Below are 22,222 nucleotides of genomic sequence, written 5' to 3'. Positions count from 1 at the left end.
ACTCTCTGGAACTGCAATGCTTAAAGTAATTCTGTATTGCCATGATAATTCTACTGTCAACCAGGTCAGAAGCAGACCATTTGTTTCTTGTTCAAGTGCCATCCAAATAGGAGTTCCCAGGCCTGGAATCTAAACAATTGGATGGATCTTCCTCACAGAGGAAGTGCAGACTCCACCCTTCAGTTTCCTTTCCCACCAAGCTCTCAAACAACAGGCAGCCTGCTGTCTTTAGTCTTTGAGCTGAGTCAAGTGGAAAAAAATGGTGAATCTAATCCTTTTTGGGGCTCTTTACAACACTGGGAGCTCCCTGACTTAGACTGTTGATAAAGGGCTTTAAAAGTCAACACCACTGACAGTGCATACCAAGAACCAGAAGAGCGCTTCAGAAATCCTGTGCTTTTGTTTTTGGAGACCGAGTCTTGCTATATAGCCTGGCCTTGAAACTCAGTATGTAGACCAAGCTGGCTTTGAACTCCTGACAGTCCTCCTACCTCAGCCCTCCTGAGTGCTGGGGATTACATGTGGGTATGCTACAGCTGGCTCCACACAACCAGGGAGCAAACAAAGAATAAAATATATGACTTTTCAAAAACATAGTCAGGGTTGTCAGAAGAAAGTTCTTCAGGGACCATGCTTTATTGCTCCAATGCAGTCAACACATCAAGTGGATCAATGACAACCAGAGAAACTATAATGTGGTTCTATTTCCTGCCCAGCAGTAGCCTGTGCCTTTGCACCTGTGGGGTCTGAAGGAAACATCAGCCCTGAGGAAGAGTTACTGATGTCCACCTTCTTGTTACTGCATATGTCTTCAAAAATGTGTGTCAAGAAGCACACGTGAGTGCATATGAGATTGGGTAATTTCCAGGAGACATGACGTCTCCACTTGGGGACACTGAGAAGGAAGTGGTTCTTTTAGTGCATGTCATGCTCCTAACCCTGACTGTAGTTTGCCTTGAGCTACCAACCCTGGAAAAATTGCTGTAACAGAAACTATATAGAAAATACAGGGAGTAGAACTACCACAGCAGCTACTTATTATACAAAAAAAAAAAAAAAAAAAAAAAAAAATCAAAATGCCAGGGCATTTTCAACTCCTCCCTTTTATTCACACAGTCAATAAAAATGGAAGGTACAGAGTGTTCTTCCACGTAGGAGATAAAGGACATAGAGACAGAGGCAGCAAAGGCTTAAGCTTCCTGGTTTCTCCTGGGTTAATTCTGTGCCCCCATATCCCCTTGATACCTCCCTCCAGGCCAGAAGAAGCAAATCTTTGTGTATCATGGGCAACATAGAGAATTCCAGCAAACACAATGAGCTTCACCCTCCAGAAAACGAAATCTCATATCCCAAAGGGCTTGCTTTTTCCTGCTAGAGATCAGTACACTGAGTGCTTTTCCTGGGCTGTCAAATGGAAGGTGACAGTGGAGGACACAGAGAGGAGCTGCCCTACTCACAAGATCCCTGAACTCATTTTTTTTTCCTAATAAGGATATGTACACACCTACCAGGACCGGCATTGCCATGACAACAGCTGAAGTCCAGGGTGAGCAGGTTAGTGGAACAGCACGCTTTCTAAATTCTCCCCAAAGGGCCTGAGGCTGCATTCACTCATGAGGCATAAAAGATGTTGACAGTGCCCCTAAATGGGCTCCAAAAAAACTTATGGGACATGGTTTCTTTGGGAGGAGTGATTGGAGATGGGGGTCTGTATTGAGTCTTTCCTTGGTGACTCGGCTTCGTCAGAAAAGCAAAAATCTATTAAAATAATAATAATAAAAGCTTGGATCTCCCTATAAAACTAGGGCACATAACCATGTCCATTTCCCACAGAGTAAAGAGATGTGACAAACCAGGACAAAAGCAATCCTACGAGGAAATACAGAGATAAGCACTTAAAACTTCAGTGACACAGCCTCCCCACAGAGCCTACTCAGAGAAACCTGGGGTCTAAATTTTGAAGGTAAAGAAAGAATACATTTATCTTTTTAAATGAGAAATCATAAAAATAGCTCTTTTTTTTTTTTCACTAAACGGTCTTCGTTGGACTCCTTAACATGTGAGTGCTGTGCCGTTTAATAATTGTAATGGGTTCAAGTAGAAAGACACTACTCTTATGCCCATTTCTCTGAAAAAAAAAAAAACTGAGCATAGAAAGGTCATAGAAGACTAGAGCAATCAAGTGGCACAGCCAAAATCAAAGGAAGGTTGCTCTGAGTCAGGAGCTCATAAACAGAAACAGTTTCTGAGCCTCTAAACATACTAACCAACACCAGAAATGTTTACTCTAGCCCATTTCATCTTTTCTGTCATTGAATTGTGATTCGGGCCCCGGGGATTGAGCCCAAGGCTTCCCACATGATAGGTTAAGGTGCCCTGGCATCAAAGGTACCTTCTAGTGCTCTTTTCACTTTCCATTTTGAGACAGTGTCTCATTGTGGTTGTCCAATTTGGTCTTCTACTTGCCATTTCCCTTGCTGGCAGCCTTCTGAGTAGGGGAGATTACAGACCTGTGTCACCAAACCCACTTGTGGACCAATTCCTAAATTTTAAGGTACATTGAGATGGCATGGAGAGCTTGTCTGAACACTCAGCATTTCTAACAAATCCCCAGACATCGTTGGTCCTCTATCCCAGGAACTACACCCTGAGAACCACTGTCTACCACCCTTAGTTCCCTAGCTAAGCCTCATGGCCCTAGAGCCTATCTCACCTAATTAATCTTTCACTGTTTAGTTCCAGGTCCCTGGGGGCTTGCTTCACAAGCTATAATGTTATCTATGGCAGAGCTGTGTGCTTTGGAATTCCCTGGGCACTTTAGATAAATAGAGAGAACAGTTATTATCCCCTGCTATAGTGGGGGATGGGCTCCAGGACCATCACAGCCACCCAAATTGACTGATGTTCAAATCACATATAAGATGGTGTAGTGTTTGCACTGATATCACACATCCTCCTGTATACTTCATATTATCTGTAGACAAGTGGCAATGCCTAATACAATAAAATATACTGTTTAGAGTTTTACCTTGTGCTATTAAGGAAAGAGTGATAAGAAAAAAAGGTGCCTGTATGTATCTGGTACAGATGCATTTTTACCACATATTTTCTGTTTGTGCTTGGTTGACTTCATGGATTCAGAGCTTGAGTATTTAGTTGAATTTTCCACTCTAAAATATTTTTTTTTACTGTTGCTATAGAGGGTAAGGTTGGTTCTTTTGCTGTTGTTTTGTTTGGAATGTTCTCCCCCCCCCACACCCCGGAGAAAGAGTATCCTGTGTGGATTAGGTTGGCCTCAACTTGAGACCCTGCAACTACTACATCTGCATTCCTTGTGCTGACCTGCGCACTACCACATCCACCTTGCACACCTCTGCTGACCTGCGCACTACCACATCCACTTTGCACACCTCTGCTGACCTGCGCACTATCATCACATCCACTTTGCACACCTCTGCTGACCTGCGCACTACCACATCCACTTTGCACACCTCTGCTGACCTGCGCACTACCACATCCACTTTGTACACCTCTGCTGACCTGCGCACTATCATCACATCCACTTTGCACACCTCTGCTGACCTGCGCACTACCACATCCACTTTGCACACCTCTGCTGACCTGCGCACTACCACATCCACTTTGCACACCTCTGCTGACCTGCGCACTACCACATCCACTTTGCACACCTCTGCTGACCTGCGCACTACCACATCCATTTTGCACACCTCTGCTGACCTGCGCACTATCATCACATCCACTTTGCACACCTCTGCTGACCTGCGCACTACCACATCCACTTTGCACACCTCTGCTGACCTGCGCACTATCACATCCACTTTGCACACCTCTGCTGACCTGCGCACTATCATCACATCCACCTTGCACACCTCTGCTGACCTGCGCACTATCATCACATCCACCTTGCACACCTCTGCTGACCTGCGCACTACCACATCCATTTTGCACACTTATGCTGACCTGCGCACTATCACATCCACTTTGCACACCTCTGCTGACCTGCGCACTATCATCACATCCACTTTGCACACCTCTGCTGACCTGCGCACTATCATCACATCCACCTTGCACACTTCTGCTGACCTGCGCACTATCACATCCACTTTGCACACCTCTGCTGACCTGCGCACTATCATCACATCCACCTTGCACACCTCTGCTGACCTGTGCACTACCACATCTGCTTTGCACACCTCTGCTGACCTGCGCACTACCACATCTGCTTTGCACACCTCTGCTGACCTGCGCACTATCACATCCACCTTGCACACCTCTGCTGACCTGCACACTATCATCACATCCACCTTGCACACCTCTGCTGACCAATGTATGCACTATCACATCCACTTTGCACACCTCTGCTGACCTGCACACTATCATCACATCCACCTTGCACACTTCTGCTGACCAATGTATGCACTATCACATCCACCTTGCACACCTCTGGCAGCTCTAGAGGCTCTGTGAACTGTGTAAAGCAGAGCCCTTGAAGAACTCCTGATGCACTGCACACAGCCAAATCAGTTCCCTGAGGCAGGGGCCATCTTTTTTAGATCCCCCAGTATTCCTACTAGGAATTAATCACAAGAGAACACCATTAAGACTTTTTCAGGGCGTTTACCCAGACAAAGTTAAAGAGCTTGTACCACGAGTCTCTGGCCCTTTAATGGGCCTCCCTCTGAAACACATCCCTCCATCCTGGCAGAGGCCTGTAACTGTATTTTGTGCATTCGCTGTTTAGCTGATTTTCTCTGTGCTTGGTCTCACGGGAAGCTGGAGGGAAATGAGGAAGCATGTGACCCAGGTCTGCTTACACAAAAGGCAAGGCTGGAGAACAGGAGCCAGTAATCAGAATTAACCAATTTAATGCCTGACTTGTTTATCCTACAGAAAAACATCACCTGTGATGCCTCCATTGATCCCTCCAGAATATAGCTCCTTTATCCCAGGCTTCTGCAGACTGTGAAATTAAACGAACAGCTTGCCAACAGAGCAGAAGAAATAAAAGAGAAAACAACCCTGAGAAGCACAGCCATGAATAAGGAGCAGTGCAAAGCAGGCCCATGTTCTTTTAGGCCCTGCCATGCTACTGCCGGTGTCCGTGTGAAAAGGACAGTTAGTGGCAAGGCACAGGAAAGGCTGGCACAAGTCTAAGGGCCAAAAGCACAAGACAGAAACTTCCAGAAGCACCTACACTTTCACCATGAAGCACACTGAGTGACACGGTCAGTGAAAAGCATGCTGTGTTTGGTACTGAAAACCAAGTTTGGAGAAGCATTTTCCTTTTCTTTAGGGAGCAATGAATAACTCCCCCACCCGGCACCCCATGCCCAGGAGGGTAGCAGTGGGTGACTGAGCCATATAGATGCTCGAATGATCCAGGTAACCTCAGAGGATCTATATCTAGACCTACAAATGGAACTAATGGATTCTAACTGTGAGGTCATCAATCAAAACCAGAAAGAAGATTAAATACCACAAAAGTGTTTCTGCCCCCTCCCCAAAAACAGGGCAAGCAGACTACATATGCATTGATGACACGTGCCAAGCACTGTGTTTATTCTTTCTTTTTCCTTTACTTCTCAGGACAAGTCAGATAACAAATGTGTTGCTATACTCCGCTTAGTAAAGGCTAATTTAAAGAACACGCATTTTAGGCACCTTGTCGATGTGCGCCCAGTAAGTAAGTTTGACATTGGAATTCATCGCAGCTCTCACTCTAAATCATAGTCTTAGTCTTTAGCCCATTCCTCTTCAAACGACAAAGAACACACTGTGAGTTCTAATGGCTCAAAGCACAAAGGACAGGGCAGAAGGCAGAAGTAAACCTTTCACCTTCTCGTAATTGGTGCGGAAGCATTTCAAAAGGCATGCTTGGGTCACCTAGGAGTAACTGGAAAGTGTGAGCTCTGCCCACGCCACGAGGGCTATGAGTCATGTGTCAGGAGCCAGTAAGGAAGGAGAGCAACAGAGATTCATCATCTGTCTCCATGGAAAATATGGGTCAGAAGAGTTGGGCTAGATGGTCTCCAAGCCCCACCCCTTCCTGAGAAGCTATTGGCCTTGGGTAGATGATGGGACCTTTTTTTGTTTTTTTTGAGGATGGTAGGGAAACTGGTAGGTTTCCCATTGTCCACTGCATAACCCCACACCTATGCACATATGGGCAGCACTAAATGAACTTAGTGGACTACCAAAACAAGTTACATGAAGTTAGGAGGGGGTGTGTTGAGGAATACGGGAAAAGTTGGAAGGGGAAAATGGGGATTCAATATGATCATATTTCATTGTATACTTGTATGAAACTCTTAGAAATAAAAAATAAAGAAAATATGGATGCATTCTCCTTGATGACCAATAGCACATGTATGTGTATGTGTGCATATTGTGTATATAGTATACATATGCACATATATATACTTTATACACATATATACATACAATCATGTATGCATTAGGGATATATAGTCCTAATATCCTTTTGAATCTGAAGGACAGACCTGGTTCAGAAACATGAAATAGTCCATAAATGTTCCCATTTCACATGTGCCTAGAAGTTTATACCAACCACCATCATTAATGAGAGGATTTATTCAAAGCTAGCCCCTAGCTTACCAAACTGACCTATACTGTCTCCATGACAGCAAGACGAACCCTAAATGTATGGAGGGTGACCAAGCATGACTTCACGTGTGACTTTGAGTAGCTCTGAACTGTCAAGGTGCCTCCTCATCCTACAACAGTCAGTTTACTGGTTTCTTTCATTCTCTCCCCCCTTGCCATCTGGCAATATTAGCTGTGCAATAAATTGCCTCAGCATGTGCATTTTTGACAAATCTTACTTTTAGTTGACTTGTGAGGCGCCCATAAACAGCAAAGGCTACTTGATTCAAATAGGTGAAGGTCCTTAGAGTTGCCAGCAAAAAATAGGCCCTTAGCTACACGTTATTCAGCCTAATCATTTGAAAGGCATCTGGTTATTTTTAGAAAGAAGTCTTCATATATACATTCTTATGTCATCTGTTATGTATTATGTGTGCACTCATTTTAACTTGGGTGGATTCTTGCGAGGTAGCATGCGTTGCGGCCATGTCATATATGGCTGGATTTAGATCCAGATACACTAGTGTTTGAACCCCATCTCTGCTATTAAGAAGCCGTGTGAGCATGGGTTCATTCCTAAAATTAAAATAGGTGTAATGAGTTTTCAGTTATCTATTTTCAACTCTTGAAGAACTTAAAACCATAACATCAAAATAGTCATGTATATGCAGAGATCATGTTTGTATGGAAGAAGAGAAAAAATCAAAAAGGAGCCACCAACGTTTCTGCTCTTAGGAAACCAGGTCATTTGGCCAATTTCCAGAACCCATACATGGAGAGAGAGAGAGAGAGAGAGAGAGAGAGAGAGAGAGAGAGAGAGACTCTTTACCTGGTGTTGCACTGGATACTGTTGGCCACTGCTGATCAGGCCCTCCTGGACCAGCCCGTAGAACGCCAGCCTCCTCCAGGTGCACAGAGCTGGATAAAGAGATAGACCCAGATAACAGTTAGACCATAGACACTTTTCCAACTCTCCTCCCACGCTCAGACATTGCCTCCATTATGAAGAGAGGGCTGCAGCTAACACTCCCTGCTCATGCTCGAACTGCAGCCATCACTGCTGAGGAGCCACCTTGTAAAACTGCAAAACCACTGCTGACTTACTGCCTGCCGCGCCACAGTAATGATAATGTTTTCCGTCTCCATGGCAGTTTTGGTTTTCATTAACGCCTTGTGGTGCCCAATAAATCCAACAAAAGGCCCACAAGAGGACAAGTGTCATCCTAACATCGCGACGCTGATGAGGGAAGCTTGCTCTCCGAACTCCCAAACGTCCCGCGGGTTAAACGTGCTAATATTGTTGGTCATAATATCAGTTTGGCTACTCAACTCATTCCTGGGAGGCGGGGTGTGCATGCACGGCCGGGAATTGAACCCTAGGTCTAATACATGCTTGCTAATGTCTCTGTCACTGAGCCACATCCCAATCACTCCCCAGTTTACTTTAAGACAGTGTCACTAAGTTGCTGCAGCTGGCTTTGAAGCTTCTGTCTCTCTCCAGCTGCCTCCCGAGTAGTTGAGGCTATAGGCTTGTACCACTATACACAGCCAAACTATTTTGTTACCCTTTTTTTTTTTTAAGAAAAAAAATTGATATACTGAAAGGAAGAGTGGGTGAACACACAGTAACAAAAGTATTGCCTGCCACCAGCCCTGATTAACTCTTAGCATTGCTTCTGTTTTATATTTTTTCTGCATTGCTTTATGCATAGGCAACCTACCCAGCATATCCTAAGACAAAAAAAAAAAGCCAATCACAGCAATTCATAGATCCAGAAGAGATTGATTCAGCATAAAACACTGCTGGAACATAACCTGAGAGACTCAAAGAGCCTAGCAGAGAAAAAAACAAACTGCCCAAGGGCGGGAAGAATACTGTGTCTGTTTATGTATGCCAACAGCTAGTGTACATCAGAGCTTCAAATATATCCAGACAGATGAAGGAAAACAGGATCCCAACTCAGTAGCTGGGAAAAGTCTCCAAAGTGGGTGGGCACTCTTAAATTAGACATTTTTTTTAAACCTCAAGTTAAATTAATAAAACTTTGGCAACTGACTGAATTAGTTTCAGGAGACAATAGATCATAGTAGAAATGTTAAAGGAAAGGGATCTGGGAACCAGCAGTCCCTTGCTCTTTCACTCCCAACACACTGGGTAGAAACCCACTGACTATGCTTTGATCTAACACTCTTACCATTCATTTCCAACCTAGAATTTCTTTCTTTCTCTTGCAAATATTAATAGCCCTTGGACATTCTTGGATCTACCAGAAAAGTATAAGGACATAAAGATCTAATTTTCTACCACCAATTCAGTTCAAAACAGATTTAAAAGGTAAAATGAAAGTGACATGAAGCCCAAGGCTAGGCAGGCCAAGGAGCCAACTGCGCTGTGAAAGGGGGCACTCTTTAAAATCACAGCTCTGGTACATGTTTAATGCCCTACACTGTGAGAAAGATAAAACATTTTGGTTTCGATTTGTATTTCATCTCTGACCTATGTAAATCTCTTAACTGAATCCTGAAAGGAACAAATTGGGCCATTTTTATGGGGAAAGGTAGTGATAATTCCTTTACTACTTTATTTTGAACACAGTTTTTGAAAAGCTGAACCCTAAAGCTTTGTCACCTTTTAAGCAGAACACTAATTCAGTCGCAATGGTAAAAGCTGATACAGCAAAACAAGTTTATCTAATGTATAGCTCCACAAACATCCCAGATACAGACAAAAGCTTAGTCCATCCAGCATGACATCTCACCAAGCCAGTTACCAACCGTCAGCCCTTCCCTGATTGCTTCTGACTCAGAAATAGCACCCACATAATGTTCTCTGCTCATTTGTACGATTTATAATGCATTAATTAATTTTATTCAAATGCATGTTTAATGAGATAAAATCATATTTTTGTTAATTCTACACATACAATTCTGTGAGTTTTCTCTTTAGACATTGACCTAGGTTGGGTGAAGACTCAATTAATAATTGCCCAGATATTCTGAGGGGCTTAAAGTCTAGAGTTCATCTCTTCTTCAAAGTCAAATCCCTTTGCTAAATAATCATTAGTTTCTTGAGTCTTCATATCTGGTTTCCAAAGACAGTCACAAATAATGAGTCTCTCATTTGGCCCCATGGCATGAACACATCAGCTCTGGGAATCAGTTACTGTCAAAGAGACAAAGTAGAAAAGACAAAACTATATTAAATCTGAGTCTTTAGTAATGCTATTACTCTAGGTTAATCTAAAGCAAGCTAGATTTGGTCTCCAGATATTCAGTAATATCCTGGATGTGGCTCATCTCTAAAGAGCCCATGAAATTGGTAACAAAATAAGAGAGCAAAATGATGGAGAAAACAGAAGATTCCAGAAGGGACGAACATATAAACAAGAATAGCTATCGATGTGGCTAGCAATGTGTAACGGTCTGTGTGAGGTAGGAGAACAAGGAACGTGAGACAGGAAACAATGTATATCACTTGTATAATGCACTCAAATGTGAAAGCATCTGACTTGTATTAGTTACAACTTTTAAGAGAGAGGGACAGAAAGTGTAGGTGGAAGGGCATGAAGGAGTTGGAATTATCACAGGAAGCTTAAAATATATTTAAGTGGATGCCAAAGGTTTTAAGCTGACATGTCTTCTGCAGGAATTTTGATGAACATACAGGAACCGGCCTCTGATTCCACATGGCATCCTCATTTCCCAGCACTCAGTAAGCACTTGGCACTGATTACTTCCACTGTTTCAAGAAATAATCATGGAGACCAAAATAATTGCATTCCCTGGCAGAGATTTTTAAGCTTCTCAATTAAAACAGCTGCTTCTGGGCTGTGGAGATACAGTTTATCTAACAGAGCCCACTTCAAGTTACTCCCAAGTGAAGGAAGGAAGGAAGGAAGGAAGGAAGGAAGGAAGGAAGGAAGGAAGGAAGGAAACACATACCTGTGCATGCCTGCTCTTAGCGAGGCGGAGTAACGCCAGTCAGGGTTGGGCTGTCGGGGCTGCAAGAATCACAAAGAGAGTTTGCTGTTAAAAGGGCAAATCAATGTTCTCCCCGTGTAGTATTAATTGATTAGTTATTCTTAACTATTTTCGTGCATCCAATCAAAAATACCAAATGGGACATCTCATATGGAATGCTGTAATGAAATCCATTAGCACACATCATTTTTAGGGGAAAATTAAATTATGTGGCACAGGCTGAATACCAAGGAAACCCACATTTAGGGGTGTTGTGAAGATTAAGTTTAGCTTTGCCCTTCCCAGTATAAAGTCTATATTCTCAAAACTCTCTCTTGTGACAGGAAACACTTTCATTGTTTTTACCCTCAAATGTCCCATCAAAGGCACAGCTTCACTTTGGTAGCTAGAACAGTACAGGATCTCACAAATCCTGCCGACCTGGCTGGACTGCAGAAGACTGCAATCTGCTGCTGGCTTTGCAGACTGCAGCATGTTTGACCTGGGAAGGATGTGCCCAGTCTTAACACTAGCGCCTGATAACAGCCTCTTCAAGTGATGGAAGAGGGAAAGCAGAGCGAAACAAACAAACAAACAAACAAACTCACGCTGCAGTTTGAGCTTGTTTTGCCACCCAAACCTTCTCATCAATCTCAATTGGTTCCCTGCTCCTCTCACATTTTACCTCCTCCTTCAATTCTCTTCACTGGGCTCTGATGGCTAAATAGGAAGCAGCTGAAATCCATGAGGACCCCAGCTCTTTCTGCACCACCTGTGCCCTAGAAAGAAAATCTATGTGCCCTCCGCCCACAAACTGTCATCCCAAAGTAGAATTGATAAGGAGGAAAATATGGGCCCCTGAAGATGGTGTGGGAAGCTATGCCTTGGCTGATAGGTACTCAGAGACAAAAATGAGGCGTGAATACAAAGGTACAGTTGGGCTGGAAATAGAAGACGGTTGTAATTTGTGCTTTCTCTATGTTACAGTGGCCGTAGTTAGCAACAAAGCTGCAGCAATGCCAATCAACTATGTCAAAGTTCAAACCATTCTCCCTCACCATCATTCATATAGTCCATGCAAGTAATGTGAAGTATTTTTATAAATACATCTTCATAATGCCCACTGAAGTAATGGGATCAGCACCCTCCGCCCCCATACAAGCTGTCACCTCATTCTTTCGTATTCTGCTAACAAGATACGTACATGTAACTGGCTTTATCTTTGGTTTTTAAATCTATAACACGCAGCTGGGGAGCATGGTGGTGGTGCACGCGTCTAATCCCAGCACTCGGGAGGCAGAGGCAAGCGGATCTCTGTGAGTTCAAGACCAGCCTGTTCTACCAAGTGAGTCCAAGGCAGCCGAGACTACATAGAGAAATAATGTCTTGAAAAACCAGAAAGAAAAAAAAACTGTAGCATGCTGTGATTGTTCCTTATAATGTAGCATAAATTCCCCATAGACCAAACAAAACCAGCTTCCATTTTCCACAAGTATTGTTAGAGGCAACAAAAGATGAAATGTTTGCAAATGATTTACGAACCTAAAAACATGAGTAAAATACATCTTATTAAGTTCTCATCATCACTGTCTCCTTCTGCCACAGGCAGTACCAGTGTTGGCTGGTCCACTGAGAAAATCTTCCTAGGAAGACTCTGACATCTGCTGAGTAACTGTTGCTTATTCTTCTATGGCCGGGCAACACTCATGATGAAAATTACTGCAACTTGATCTTTGGGATGAAATCACTAACCTCAATTTGCTGAAAGGCACAATTCTATCAGAGTTGAACAGGAAACTCACTTTATTACACAATTTCACTTCCTCAAAGACATGTTTAATTTGTTATGTTGCTACTTTCAATAACAGTCTATCGGCAACAACATACTTCTCAGATTCGTGTGCCAGAATGATAGTTATGAGATTTCTTATGGCAATCAGGTCAGATGGGGAAAAAAGAAAGGAAGACAGTAATTAGTATGTTTTAGCTCACCATCCACTACTACACAATAAAATAAGGACTATGTATTATCCCAATTCTTTCCTGGGCAGATAATATAGTCTGTGAAACTGATTGTATTTGTTTTCCTCATAAAACACACAGATATCCTCAAAATATTTGTGAACACAGGGATACATATCCTGAAAACATAGAGGAGGTCTGATTTTGGATCGATGTTTAGAGTATTTTTAAATAAATGAACTGTCATACAAGTTGTGATAAATTGTACTTAAATTATAAAAAAAAATGAGTGTTCTCTAAAGACAAATTTGTCTGATTGGTGAACTCAAGTGGTAGTTTTATATATATAGTTACTTCTATGTTCCAAGATGTTGATTTATCTTAAAAGAATGCAAAATTGAAGCCCAAAAATGTATGTGGGTTGCATACAAAATTCGATTCAGTTCAGAAAAAGTCCAGATTGAAAGACTGACTGTTGATGTATCGCCCACAGGACAGGAAGGCCTTGGACTATGGTTGTTTACCTCTACGATATTCGAATGTAACTTCTCAGAATTACAGATCTCTCTCTCTCTCTCTCTCTCTCTCTCTCTCTCTCTCTCTCTCTCTCTCTCTCTTGTTTGTTTGTTCATCTGAGAAAACATGTACCCAGGATGGCTTAAACTCACTATGGCAAGGCTGGCCATCAACTCTTGATTCTCCTGACTCCATCTGCCAACTGCTGGGATTATAGACCCACACTACCACACACTTTGCATGTGCTGAATTTCCACTGGTAAAGTACTCCAATTTATTCTTTCAATGCAATAATAGTTGCAGAACTCTAGATACAGAAAAAGTCAATTAGGTAATCCATATGGGTGATGTAATATTATCGAAGAGCAAGAACTAACTCTAGTTCTTGCTAAAATTATACAAAGGTTTAATTTATCCTGTTATGGGATTATTTGCGATTTACCCCTTAGGATACTTAAGCTACAGAAGGATGAGTCACTTCTAAGATGGTTTAAAGTAAAACAGGTTAAAAATATCCTATGTTATTCATAAACTCTTATGAACATCCAGTGAAATAAAACGCTGTCTTCTCACCATGCAAATGGTGTTGAATTTGTCAATAAACTGCTCCTTAAAAAACCTGAATCTGCATGTAACATCTCCTTCTTCTTCCAAATAAAAATTTTCAGAATGTATCCACACCCAATTTTTCATAGTGCTATCTAACAGACATTGGTCTAAATTGCCGTAGGTAGTTGGATCCCTTTCCCCTAGCTAGGCTGCCTTGTGTCTGGCCTCAGTGGGAGAAGATGTGCTTAGTCCTTCTGCCACTTGGTATGCAAGGAAAGGATGTGTTGTTACCTACGGCAGAGGGCTCCTATTCTTCAAGAAGTGGGGAGGGAATGGGGCAAGGGGGTCATGAGGGTGGGACTAGGTGGAGAGGAGGTTGCCAAGTGAGTAAATAAATTAACGGAAAAAATAAATGTCAGTGGGCAGAATGCTAAGACAACCCGGGAACAGCCATGGCAAATGTACCTGCCCTGTATGATCTCAAGACTCAGACTGCGGCAAACTTATTCCTTTAACTGTGTTTTATGGCTCAGCTGCCTTTTATAAAGGGGAGGTTATTTGGGTAGTACCAACTTAACCATAAAAGCCTTTTAAATTCAAGTTTAGAAGTAACAGACAGACGTGAGAGAGATGTAAAGCATGAGAGGGACTCCCTGTGACAGGAGATTATCTATAGCCATACCTGAGAGCAAGTCACATGACAGGACTTAAGAGAAACTTCTCTGATCTGAAAGTAATGTTTTTCCTTGGTCCCAGCAAAAAGAGAAAAGCCAGCATAGGAGTCTGTCCCTAAGGAAGTGAACGCCATCAACAGTCTGAATGAACTTCTGGGTAGAGTCCTCCCTAGTCCTCCCAAAGAGTATCCAAATAATGTGTTGAATGTTAGCTTTCAACACATGTTGGTACCTAATCATCGTGTTGAATTTTTTTTTTTTAGCTTTATGAAAACTGAAGTGGAAAACTCTACCACTTATTGCAGGGCTGTGAGATGGATAGGCTAATTCATGGTAATTTGTTACAAAGCAACAGAAAATGAATGCATTAATGCCGAACCTAAATGTAACAAGCACAAAAAAAAAACCCTGAATAATCACAAATATATTACATATTGTTCTTTCAGTAAATCAAATTTGGAAGAGGATAAACTTGAGAATTCTGTGTAGAGAACTTTCCTCCAAGTATGTTATGTAAATTCTAAGCCAGATAACAGGAAAAGAAAAATAAACATGTCTTTAAAACATACGTGGCAGGTTATAGTACAACAGAAAGTGCTAGGTCTTTTTATTCTGGATGCATAGCCTGCTAGTACAGAAAGTAATTCTTCACACATAGCTGAGCCTCCCTGGAACCAGCAAGGCCAGAAAGAACTGACATTTCTCTCCACCTTTGCAATGCCACGTGTTTATTTGCAAGCATCAAGCTCAAGTTCTTGAAAGGAAAGAGCTTGCATAATTTTCAGGTGAGCAGATTTAAAACATTGCTAAAGAGTTCTCTTGACCTCTGAATTTTTAAATCATGGCTATTGATTTAAATATTGGTAAAACATTATTATATTAATCAGGAAATTATGTTTGTATTATAATATGCATAGAAACTCTCACCTGGTCCTATATAAGTCATTTTAAAAACACCTAAAATAATAGATTTCATGTGGCATGAAATCAGAATGGGAGCTACTTTAAAGGAGAGAGGAGACCAGAAAACCAAAAAGAAAGTAAGAAAATACCAAGATGTAACCAATCACTTTGTATGCTAACAGGAAGAAGGAGGAGAAAAAGAAAAAGAGAAACAGGAAAAGGAAGAGGAAGAAGGAGGAGGAGACAGAGAAAGGAAGAAGAAGAGGAGGAGGAAGAAGAAGAAGAACTTATCCCATTAAATTTTCCTAAAAGCATGTTGATGCTTTTCCCTCAAATGCTTGTAAACTGACATCATTCTGACCTCTCACTGAAAGCAAAAATTCATATCCAACCAGGGCAAGAATCCAGAAATGAATCTGCTATTCTGCCAGGCAGACAGAGTGCCAAGAGACAGGGTATTATATGCCAAGCCATGTCCCTGCAGGGTGTTCTGAGTAAGGCCAGATGCCCATGTGATAGCTTGCTGTAGGGTCAGAGGAAAGGATAGGTCAATGGCAATCAAGCCACAAGAAATACATTTCTTCATCCATCAGAATATGTCTAAAGATACAGAGAAGAACTCAAACAGTATTCTCTTGGCTCCGACAGTCTCAATGGGGGAAGGGGGATGAGTAAGGAAGTCATTTGAAGACAATGCTGTACCAACAGATCAAGAGCAATGAACTTTTTTTCTCAAGACTTTCCTATAACCAATATGAAAATGGCAACATTAAATAGCCCCTCCCACTAAAAACTTGTCCTCAAAGATGAAATACTAGAGCAGAAACTCATGGTTAAAATTCCTTGACCTTGGAGCTGAAGAGATGGCTCCGTGGTTTAGAGCATTTTCTGCTCTTGCAGAAGATCAGGTTTCAGCTCCCAGCACTCACACAGTGGCTCACAACTGCTGGCAATTCCAGTTAGTTCCCAGGATCCAGTATCTTCTTCTGCCCTCTGTGGGTTCTAAAACACATGTGGTGCAGATAAACTTATATAGGTATACACACACAAACACATATAAATAATGAATATAAAACAAAATCTGTCAGGAGGCAGAGGCAGGAGGATCAGGAGTTCAAAGTCATTCTCAACTACATACTGAGTTAGAGGCCAGTCTAGACAAAATGAGAGCCTGTCTCAAAAACAGAGAAGGAGGAGGAGGAGGAAGAGGAGGAAGAGATGAAGAAGAAGAAGAAGAAGAAGAAAGAGAAGGAGAAGGAGAAGGAGAAGGAGAAAGAGAAGACCATTATACAGTTTTTAAAACACGTCATCACATTACTGTGCATTGGGTGTAAATTTTTTTCAGGACAGAGCCACCAGATGGCAAAGTCAGTCTTAGAGAAAATGTATTTGGTAACAGTGGAATATTATTATATTAACTCTTTCAGGTCCCCTTGACTGGATCTAAGTTGAATATACACATACAATGGGTAGACATAACTGAGGACTTGATGACTGCAAATTGCTTCGTTATGTGTAAAAGTGAAGCCAAGTTCTAATTTCTCTGCTATTCCTTTTATGACTTCACATGCTATGCCACTGAGTACTCAGAATGACTCATTAGCAATCAATCTTAGGATTCAGTCTCTTTTCATGGAGACTCTGAAAGAGATGCCAACTACTTTCACTTCAGGTTTTCAGAAAGCTCCAAAGAGAAATTCTGCTCTGTTGCCAAAAGGCTGTCATAGCACAACCCATGAAATTAAAACAAAACAAATAAACAAAAAACACTGTAAAGTCTACCAAAAGATCAAAGTCGACTACTAAATGTTGATGGTTAATAAGCAACAAAAGAAAGCTCAGTGAAAGAACAAAGATAAAAGCTCTGAGAAAAATTTGCCAATAGTAAAGCAGTAAATTAATAAAAAGCTAGCAGTAGCATTTTGTCCAAATATCTCACACACACACACACACATGCACACGCGCGCGTGGTTGTTGTTTCTGTCTCCTCCTACTATTGAACAAAACATAGGCTTTAAAGTCAAACAAACTTGGCACTGTGTTGTGTTATATAACCTCTCTGATGTTAGTTTCCTGTAAAACTTAGAAGAAATAAAATTACATATATATATATTACAAAGCGGAGCACTTTTTATATACCAGAGTGGTCAGTGAGTACAAATTCCTTCACACTTCATTTTCAGCATTTTCAGTCTCCATTGATTTTAATGTCGGCACATGGCATTAGCTGCATTCCCACACCCTCCTGCCATCTGCAGTAACTCGGTAAGGAAAGAGAAAACCCTACCTGGGAACTCGAGCTTGACCTAGCAATGATGATTCTCAAAACCGACAGACTTCTGTCACCGTTTTGCCATGCTACAGCAACAGAATTCATTTTTTTCTCCATAACTGCAGTAAACCCAAAAGCTGTAGACCTTGGGACACTTTGAGAAATGTCTACCAGATACCACTCGCCTTCGCGAAATCCATGCCCTCTCCTGGAAAAGCCCCACAAGAGCAATCACTTTCTGGCATAATTTTATCCTTAAAGGTTTGTGTAGCACAGTGACTATTAACACACAGGTCAGCATAAGACAGAAATAATTCATGCATCAAAATGCCCCGAGCTTTGAGTCAAGGGGGAAAGGGTAAGCAAGTCAATTTCCTAAGCTTCTAGCACGCAGCTGGTGGCAAAGGTGAACCTGAAGGCCTGGCTTGCTCTCCATGCCTTCTCACCACCTGCAGCCTGGCCCAGTACCAAAGGGTAGCACCTGAGCTTGTCAGGCAACCATCTATAGCATCGTTATTTAAAGACAACTCGTTTTTATAGGCTCCAAAAGCTACAATGTAGCAACTCTGGAAATGTTTTGATGTCCCACTCCCCACCAGCCCCCTTGCCCCCTATTTTCTTTTCGCCCCCACTTTCTTTCTTAGTCTGCAGTTGCCATCCCTTGGCTACTCAGCATTGAATACTTTCAGGCTCTTCTGATAAGTGGATAATATACATAGGAAAAAGAAAAATACAATCTACTGACAATCAAGAATGAAGATTCAGTGATTATGCATTTCTCTCCTCGAGATTGCCCTGACCTTTGAATGAGGAAAGATGTGAGTAAACCATACCAATATGCTAATGAAGGCACAAACTATAGGAAAAAAGGTATTATTAATTCATTTTTTCTGCTGATTCTCAGAGTCCTAGCTACAAAGCAGTTGTTTGGAAAGAAAATTCATCCCTATTTATAGGATAGGGTTTTGCTTTGAAATCCAAGTTTAAAGGAGCATGAGGCAGACTGTTTTACTATCCAAATATACCTACATATTAATGTAATTTTTGACAATTTCATGCATTCTTCATTATAACGAGCAATCTGCCCTGTGACTGCTTAAAACTCAAAACTAGTACATATACTAACCACTGTGTACAGTAAACCATCCACTTCCTAAGCCTTTTATACCATAGCATGCCTAATTTCAGATCCAGAAAATGAACACGTGCTTTTGGAGTATTTTCATTTAACTTAAAGACATGAAAGGCTTGAAAATTACACTTTACATTTCACCAAGAGCACAGAAATTGCTAACACAGAATCAGAAGACTACTGATATTTAAAGTGAATGCTGAGACTTCATCTTAAGGTGAATGCAGAGCATGCCAAGGAAGGTGGCTGGGTTGGAGTTCTTGCCTCTTATTCCCCAGTCTCAGCTTGTCTTAATCTTAACCGTCCCTACATACTCCTAGCCACTCTGTCTATGAGCTCCCTCAGTCAGTGGGGCAACTGCATACCCATTTGCTCTAGCTCACTACCACTCATTTCTACTCACAGCTTCCTACAAGAATGACCACATCACCTAGTCACTGTGAACTCTAACTTTAGACTACATTCTATACTTTTCACTCCCAACATGACTTTCTAGAAGAACCTAGCACATTAGTCCTGTGCAATCAGCTGAATAAATTTTAGGGACAAAGCCTCATATACTATGTAGCCCTTCAAATAGCTTGGAACTCATACGCAGACCAGGCTGGCCTCAAACTCACAGAGATCTGCCTGCCAATAATTTTCACTGTGGACCTCCAAGGTATAAACAGCAACAATATTCAATAGTAACCACACATCTCTGGCGGTCTCAGAGCTTATGTATTTAATTTTTTTAAATCCCAAAGCAATTGTAGATGATAGTTCAGAGATCATTTCTCCTCGAACCCCACATTGCCTCCTAGTAATTAACCCTTATTCCCAGACCTGTCCTACTTCCGCAGAGCTGTGTTCCAACAAAACTGCCCAAGGCTAGCCCTCACTTCTCAAATGCTCTTATGGCTGATTCTTCATATGTGCTACTAGAAAATGGGAAGTAAAAGTGATCTCTGGGGCTCATTGTCTAGAGAGCAAACAGCAGATTACAATAAGATCAGAGGTACCATTAATATTCAATTTACCAGATAAACCTTGTTAGTGAGAGTAAATCAGTAATGCCAGCTACATGCAATTGGGAAGAGACACGTGAAGAAATTGCACATCTTTCTGGAGGACACTGTGAACACTATCTCACCTCATTTTGAGAGACAGCCTCATTTTTTAGGATAATCAGGTTCCCAGCACTGTGCCTATTTTGGCCCATGAGTTGCCTGTTGTCAGTCACCGAGGCTTGGGTTCCCCCAGGCCCTGTCCCAGTCTGGGCCCCTGTGTTGTAAAACATGAAAGTGTCACTCCCTGAGCCTGCTGTCAGGCAGGCCTTGTAGCAATAGGTCTTGGTGAGGGAGCCATTGCCTCGGACCTCAATGAAGTGAGGCTGTACTTTGAGGCCATGTGGTATCCTGGCATCAATGTTGTTATTGGCCTGTTTGTACAGTTCTGCAGGGCTCCGCTCCCTCACTCTGCAGAAACCTCCACAGCATGCCGTGCCATAAGCACTGTAGCGGTAGCACTTGACGATGCTCAAAACAATGATTGTCAAGAGAAATATAAAAGACACTGTGCTTAATGCTATTATCAGATAAAGCGTGATTTCAGAATATGTCCGAGAACTCTTTATATGTCTCTGAGTGTCAGGGAGCATTCTGGAAACCCTGTCCACTACAGCTACCGTTATGGACACAGTAGCTGATAGAGGTGGCTCCCCATTGTCGCGAACCACCACAGTCAGGTTGAAAGTGGTACCACTCTCATCTCCTATCTTTCTGGTAATCCTAATTTCCCCTGTGTGAAGTTCTACTTTAAAGAGGTCCGAGTCAGAAGTTGGGACTAAGTGGTAGAAGAGCCAAGCATTCTGCCCAGAGTCTGAATCCATGGCTATGACTTTGGTGACCAGGTAGCCAGCAGGGGCGGTCCGAGGCACCATCTCAATGGCTGCTGATGAATTAGTTGAGGTAGGGTATAGAATATGGGGGGCGTGGTCATTCATGTCCACCACATACACATTGGCGGTCACAGTGCTACTGAGTGGTGGCCTCCCCTTGTCCTGGGCCTCCACAGTCACAAAAAACTCTCGGAATTTCTCATAGTCAAAGGAGTTGACAGCATAAAGGCTGCCGCTGGCACTGTTAATGGAGACGTAGGAGGTGACAGGCAGCCCTTGAATCTCCCTGTCCAGGAGTGAGTAGGTCACCTCTGCATTCTCCTTCTGATCTGGGTCTGCGGCTTGCACGGTGCAAAGCAACACACCGGGCAAATTGTTTTCCTGGATGTAGACCGAATAAGAGTCCTTCAGGAAGCTTGGCGGATTGTCATTAATGTCCGAGATCTCAATCTGCAGGGTCCTTTGAGAAGTGAGTGGCGGTATGCCCCCATCAGTGGCTGTCACTGTGATGTTGTAGGCAGCCACCCGCTCCCGATCCAGGGGGCCACTCACCACCAGTGTGTAGGAGTTTCCAAAGCCATTCAGCCGGAAAGGCAGTGTAGCCTCTAGATCCAGGCTCACTTTCCGGTTGGAGCCTGAATCCTGGTCATTCACACTGAGAAGGGCCACGACAGTGTTGAGGGCAACATCCTCAGGCACTGGGCTATATAAGTCTGTCAGCACCACCTCTGGAGCGTTGTCGTTCACATCCACAATGTCCACCAACACCTTGCAGTGACCCGCCATGGGTACAGGTCCCCGGTCAGTCGCTTGCACATAGATCTGGTAGGAGGAAGATTCCTCATAATCCAAAGTCCCACTTACTCTCACTTCCCCTGTAGTGGCATCAATGCTAAAGAGCTGTCTCTCCCGGTCTGATGTGTAGCTGCTTAAGGAGTACCTGAGTTCACCATTAGAGCCCTCATCTGGGTCCGAGGCATTCAACTTTACTACCAACGTGCCTGGAGGAGCGTCCTCCCGCAGCTGGACGCGGTAAGTGGACTGGTCAAAGGCAGGAGAGTTGTCATTAGTGTCCAGGACACGAACAGAGATCTGAGCCGTGCCTGAGCGAGCTGGGATGCCCCCGTCCATCGCAGTGAGAACCAAGTGGTGCAAGGCAGTCTGCTCGCGGTCTAGGCCCTTCCGCAGCACGAGCTCCAACACCTTGCTGTTCTCCTGCAGGGGTTTAAGGTCCAGCTCAAAGTGCTCGCTGGGGCTGAGCTCGTAGGTCTGCACTGAGTTGGCGCCGACGTCGGGGTCCTGTGCGCTCTCTATGTGAAACCGCGCTCCGGGTGCCACGGATTCGCTTACCTGAAGCTGATAGTCTGGCCGCGGGAAGCGCGGAGAGTTGTCATTGATGTCCAGTATCTCCACCTCGATCGCGCTCACCGCCACCGGGTTGTGCGCCAGCACTTCCAAGCTGAGGAGGCAGCGAGGCCGCTGCTCGCACAGAGCCTCCCGATCTATGCGCTCGTTGATGAAGAGAGCTCCGCTGGTCAAGTCCATCTCGAGGTAGCGCGGGCTGGGTGCACCTAGATGGTTGATGCGCAGACAGCCAGGTCCCAAGCGCCGCAGTTCCAGCCCCAAGGCTCTGGCCACGTTGCCAACGAGTGCGCCCGGGCTCTGCTCCTCTGGCACGGAGTATCGTAGCTGGGAGGCCGCTGGGCCTGGCAGCAGCACCAGCAGCAGCCGGAAAGACAGAAACAGCAGCC

General features: G+C 43.2%; 1 protein-coding gene across 16 annotated transcripts in view; it reads right to left on the bottom strand.

Moving 5' to 3' along the window:
- LOC127204374 (protocadherin alpha-C2) overlaps positions 1 to 22,222 on the bottom strand; it is a 212,084-nt gene that overhangs the window by 23,265 nt on the left and 166,597 nt on the right. For 14 of the 16 annotated variants that reach the window (XM_051163337.1, XM_051163330.1, XM_051163332.1 and 11 more), the window contains 2 exons: positions 10,567 to 10,625; positions 7,454 to 7,542 (listed from right to left, as the gene is read on the bottom strand). In XM_051163337.1, coding sequence (XP_051019294.1) covers positions 7,454 to 7,542; positions 10,567 to 10,625 — 148 coding nt within the window. Of the gene's footprint in view, positions 1 to 7,453; positions 7,543 to 10,566; positions 10,626 to 19,724 lie in introns of all 16 variants that reach the window. The other 2 variants (XM_051163326.1, XM_051163323.1) reach the window with 1 other exon arrangement.

Source organism: Acomys russatus, chromosome 20 (genome assembly GCF_903995435.1).
Source record: "Acomys russatus chromosome 20, mAcoRus1.1, whole genome shotgun sequence".
Classification (NCBI taxonomy): domain Eukaryota; kingdom Metazoa; phylum Chordata; class Mammalia; order Rodentia; family Muridae; genus Acomys; species Acomys russatus.
The sequence above is the reverse complement of the archived record's forward strand: the minus strand, read 5'-3'. Positions and strand labels throughout refer to the sequence as shown.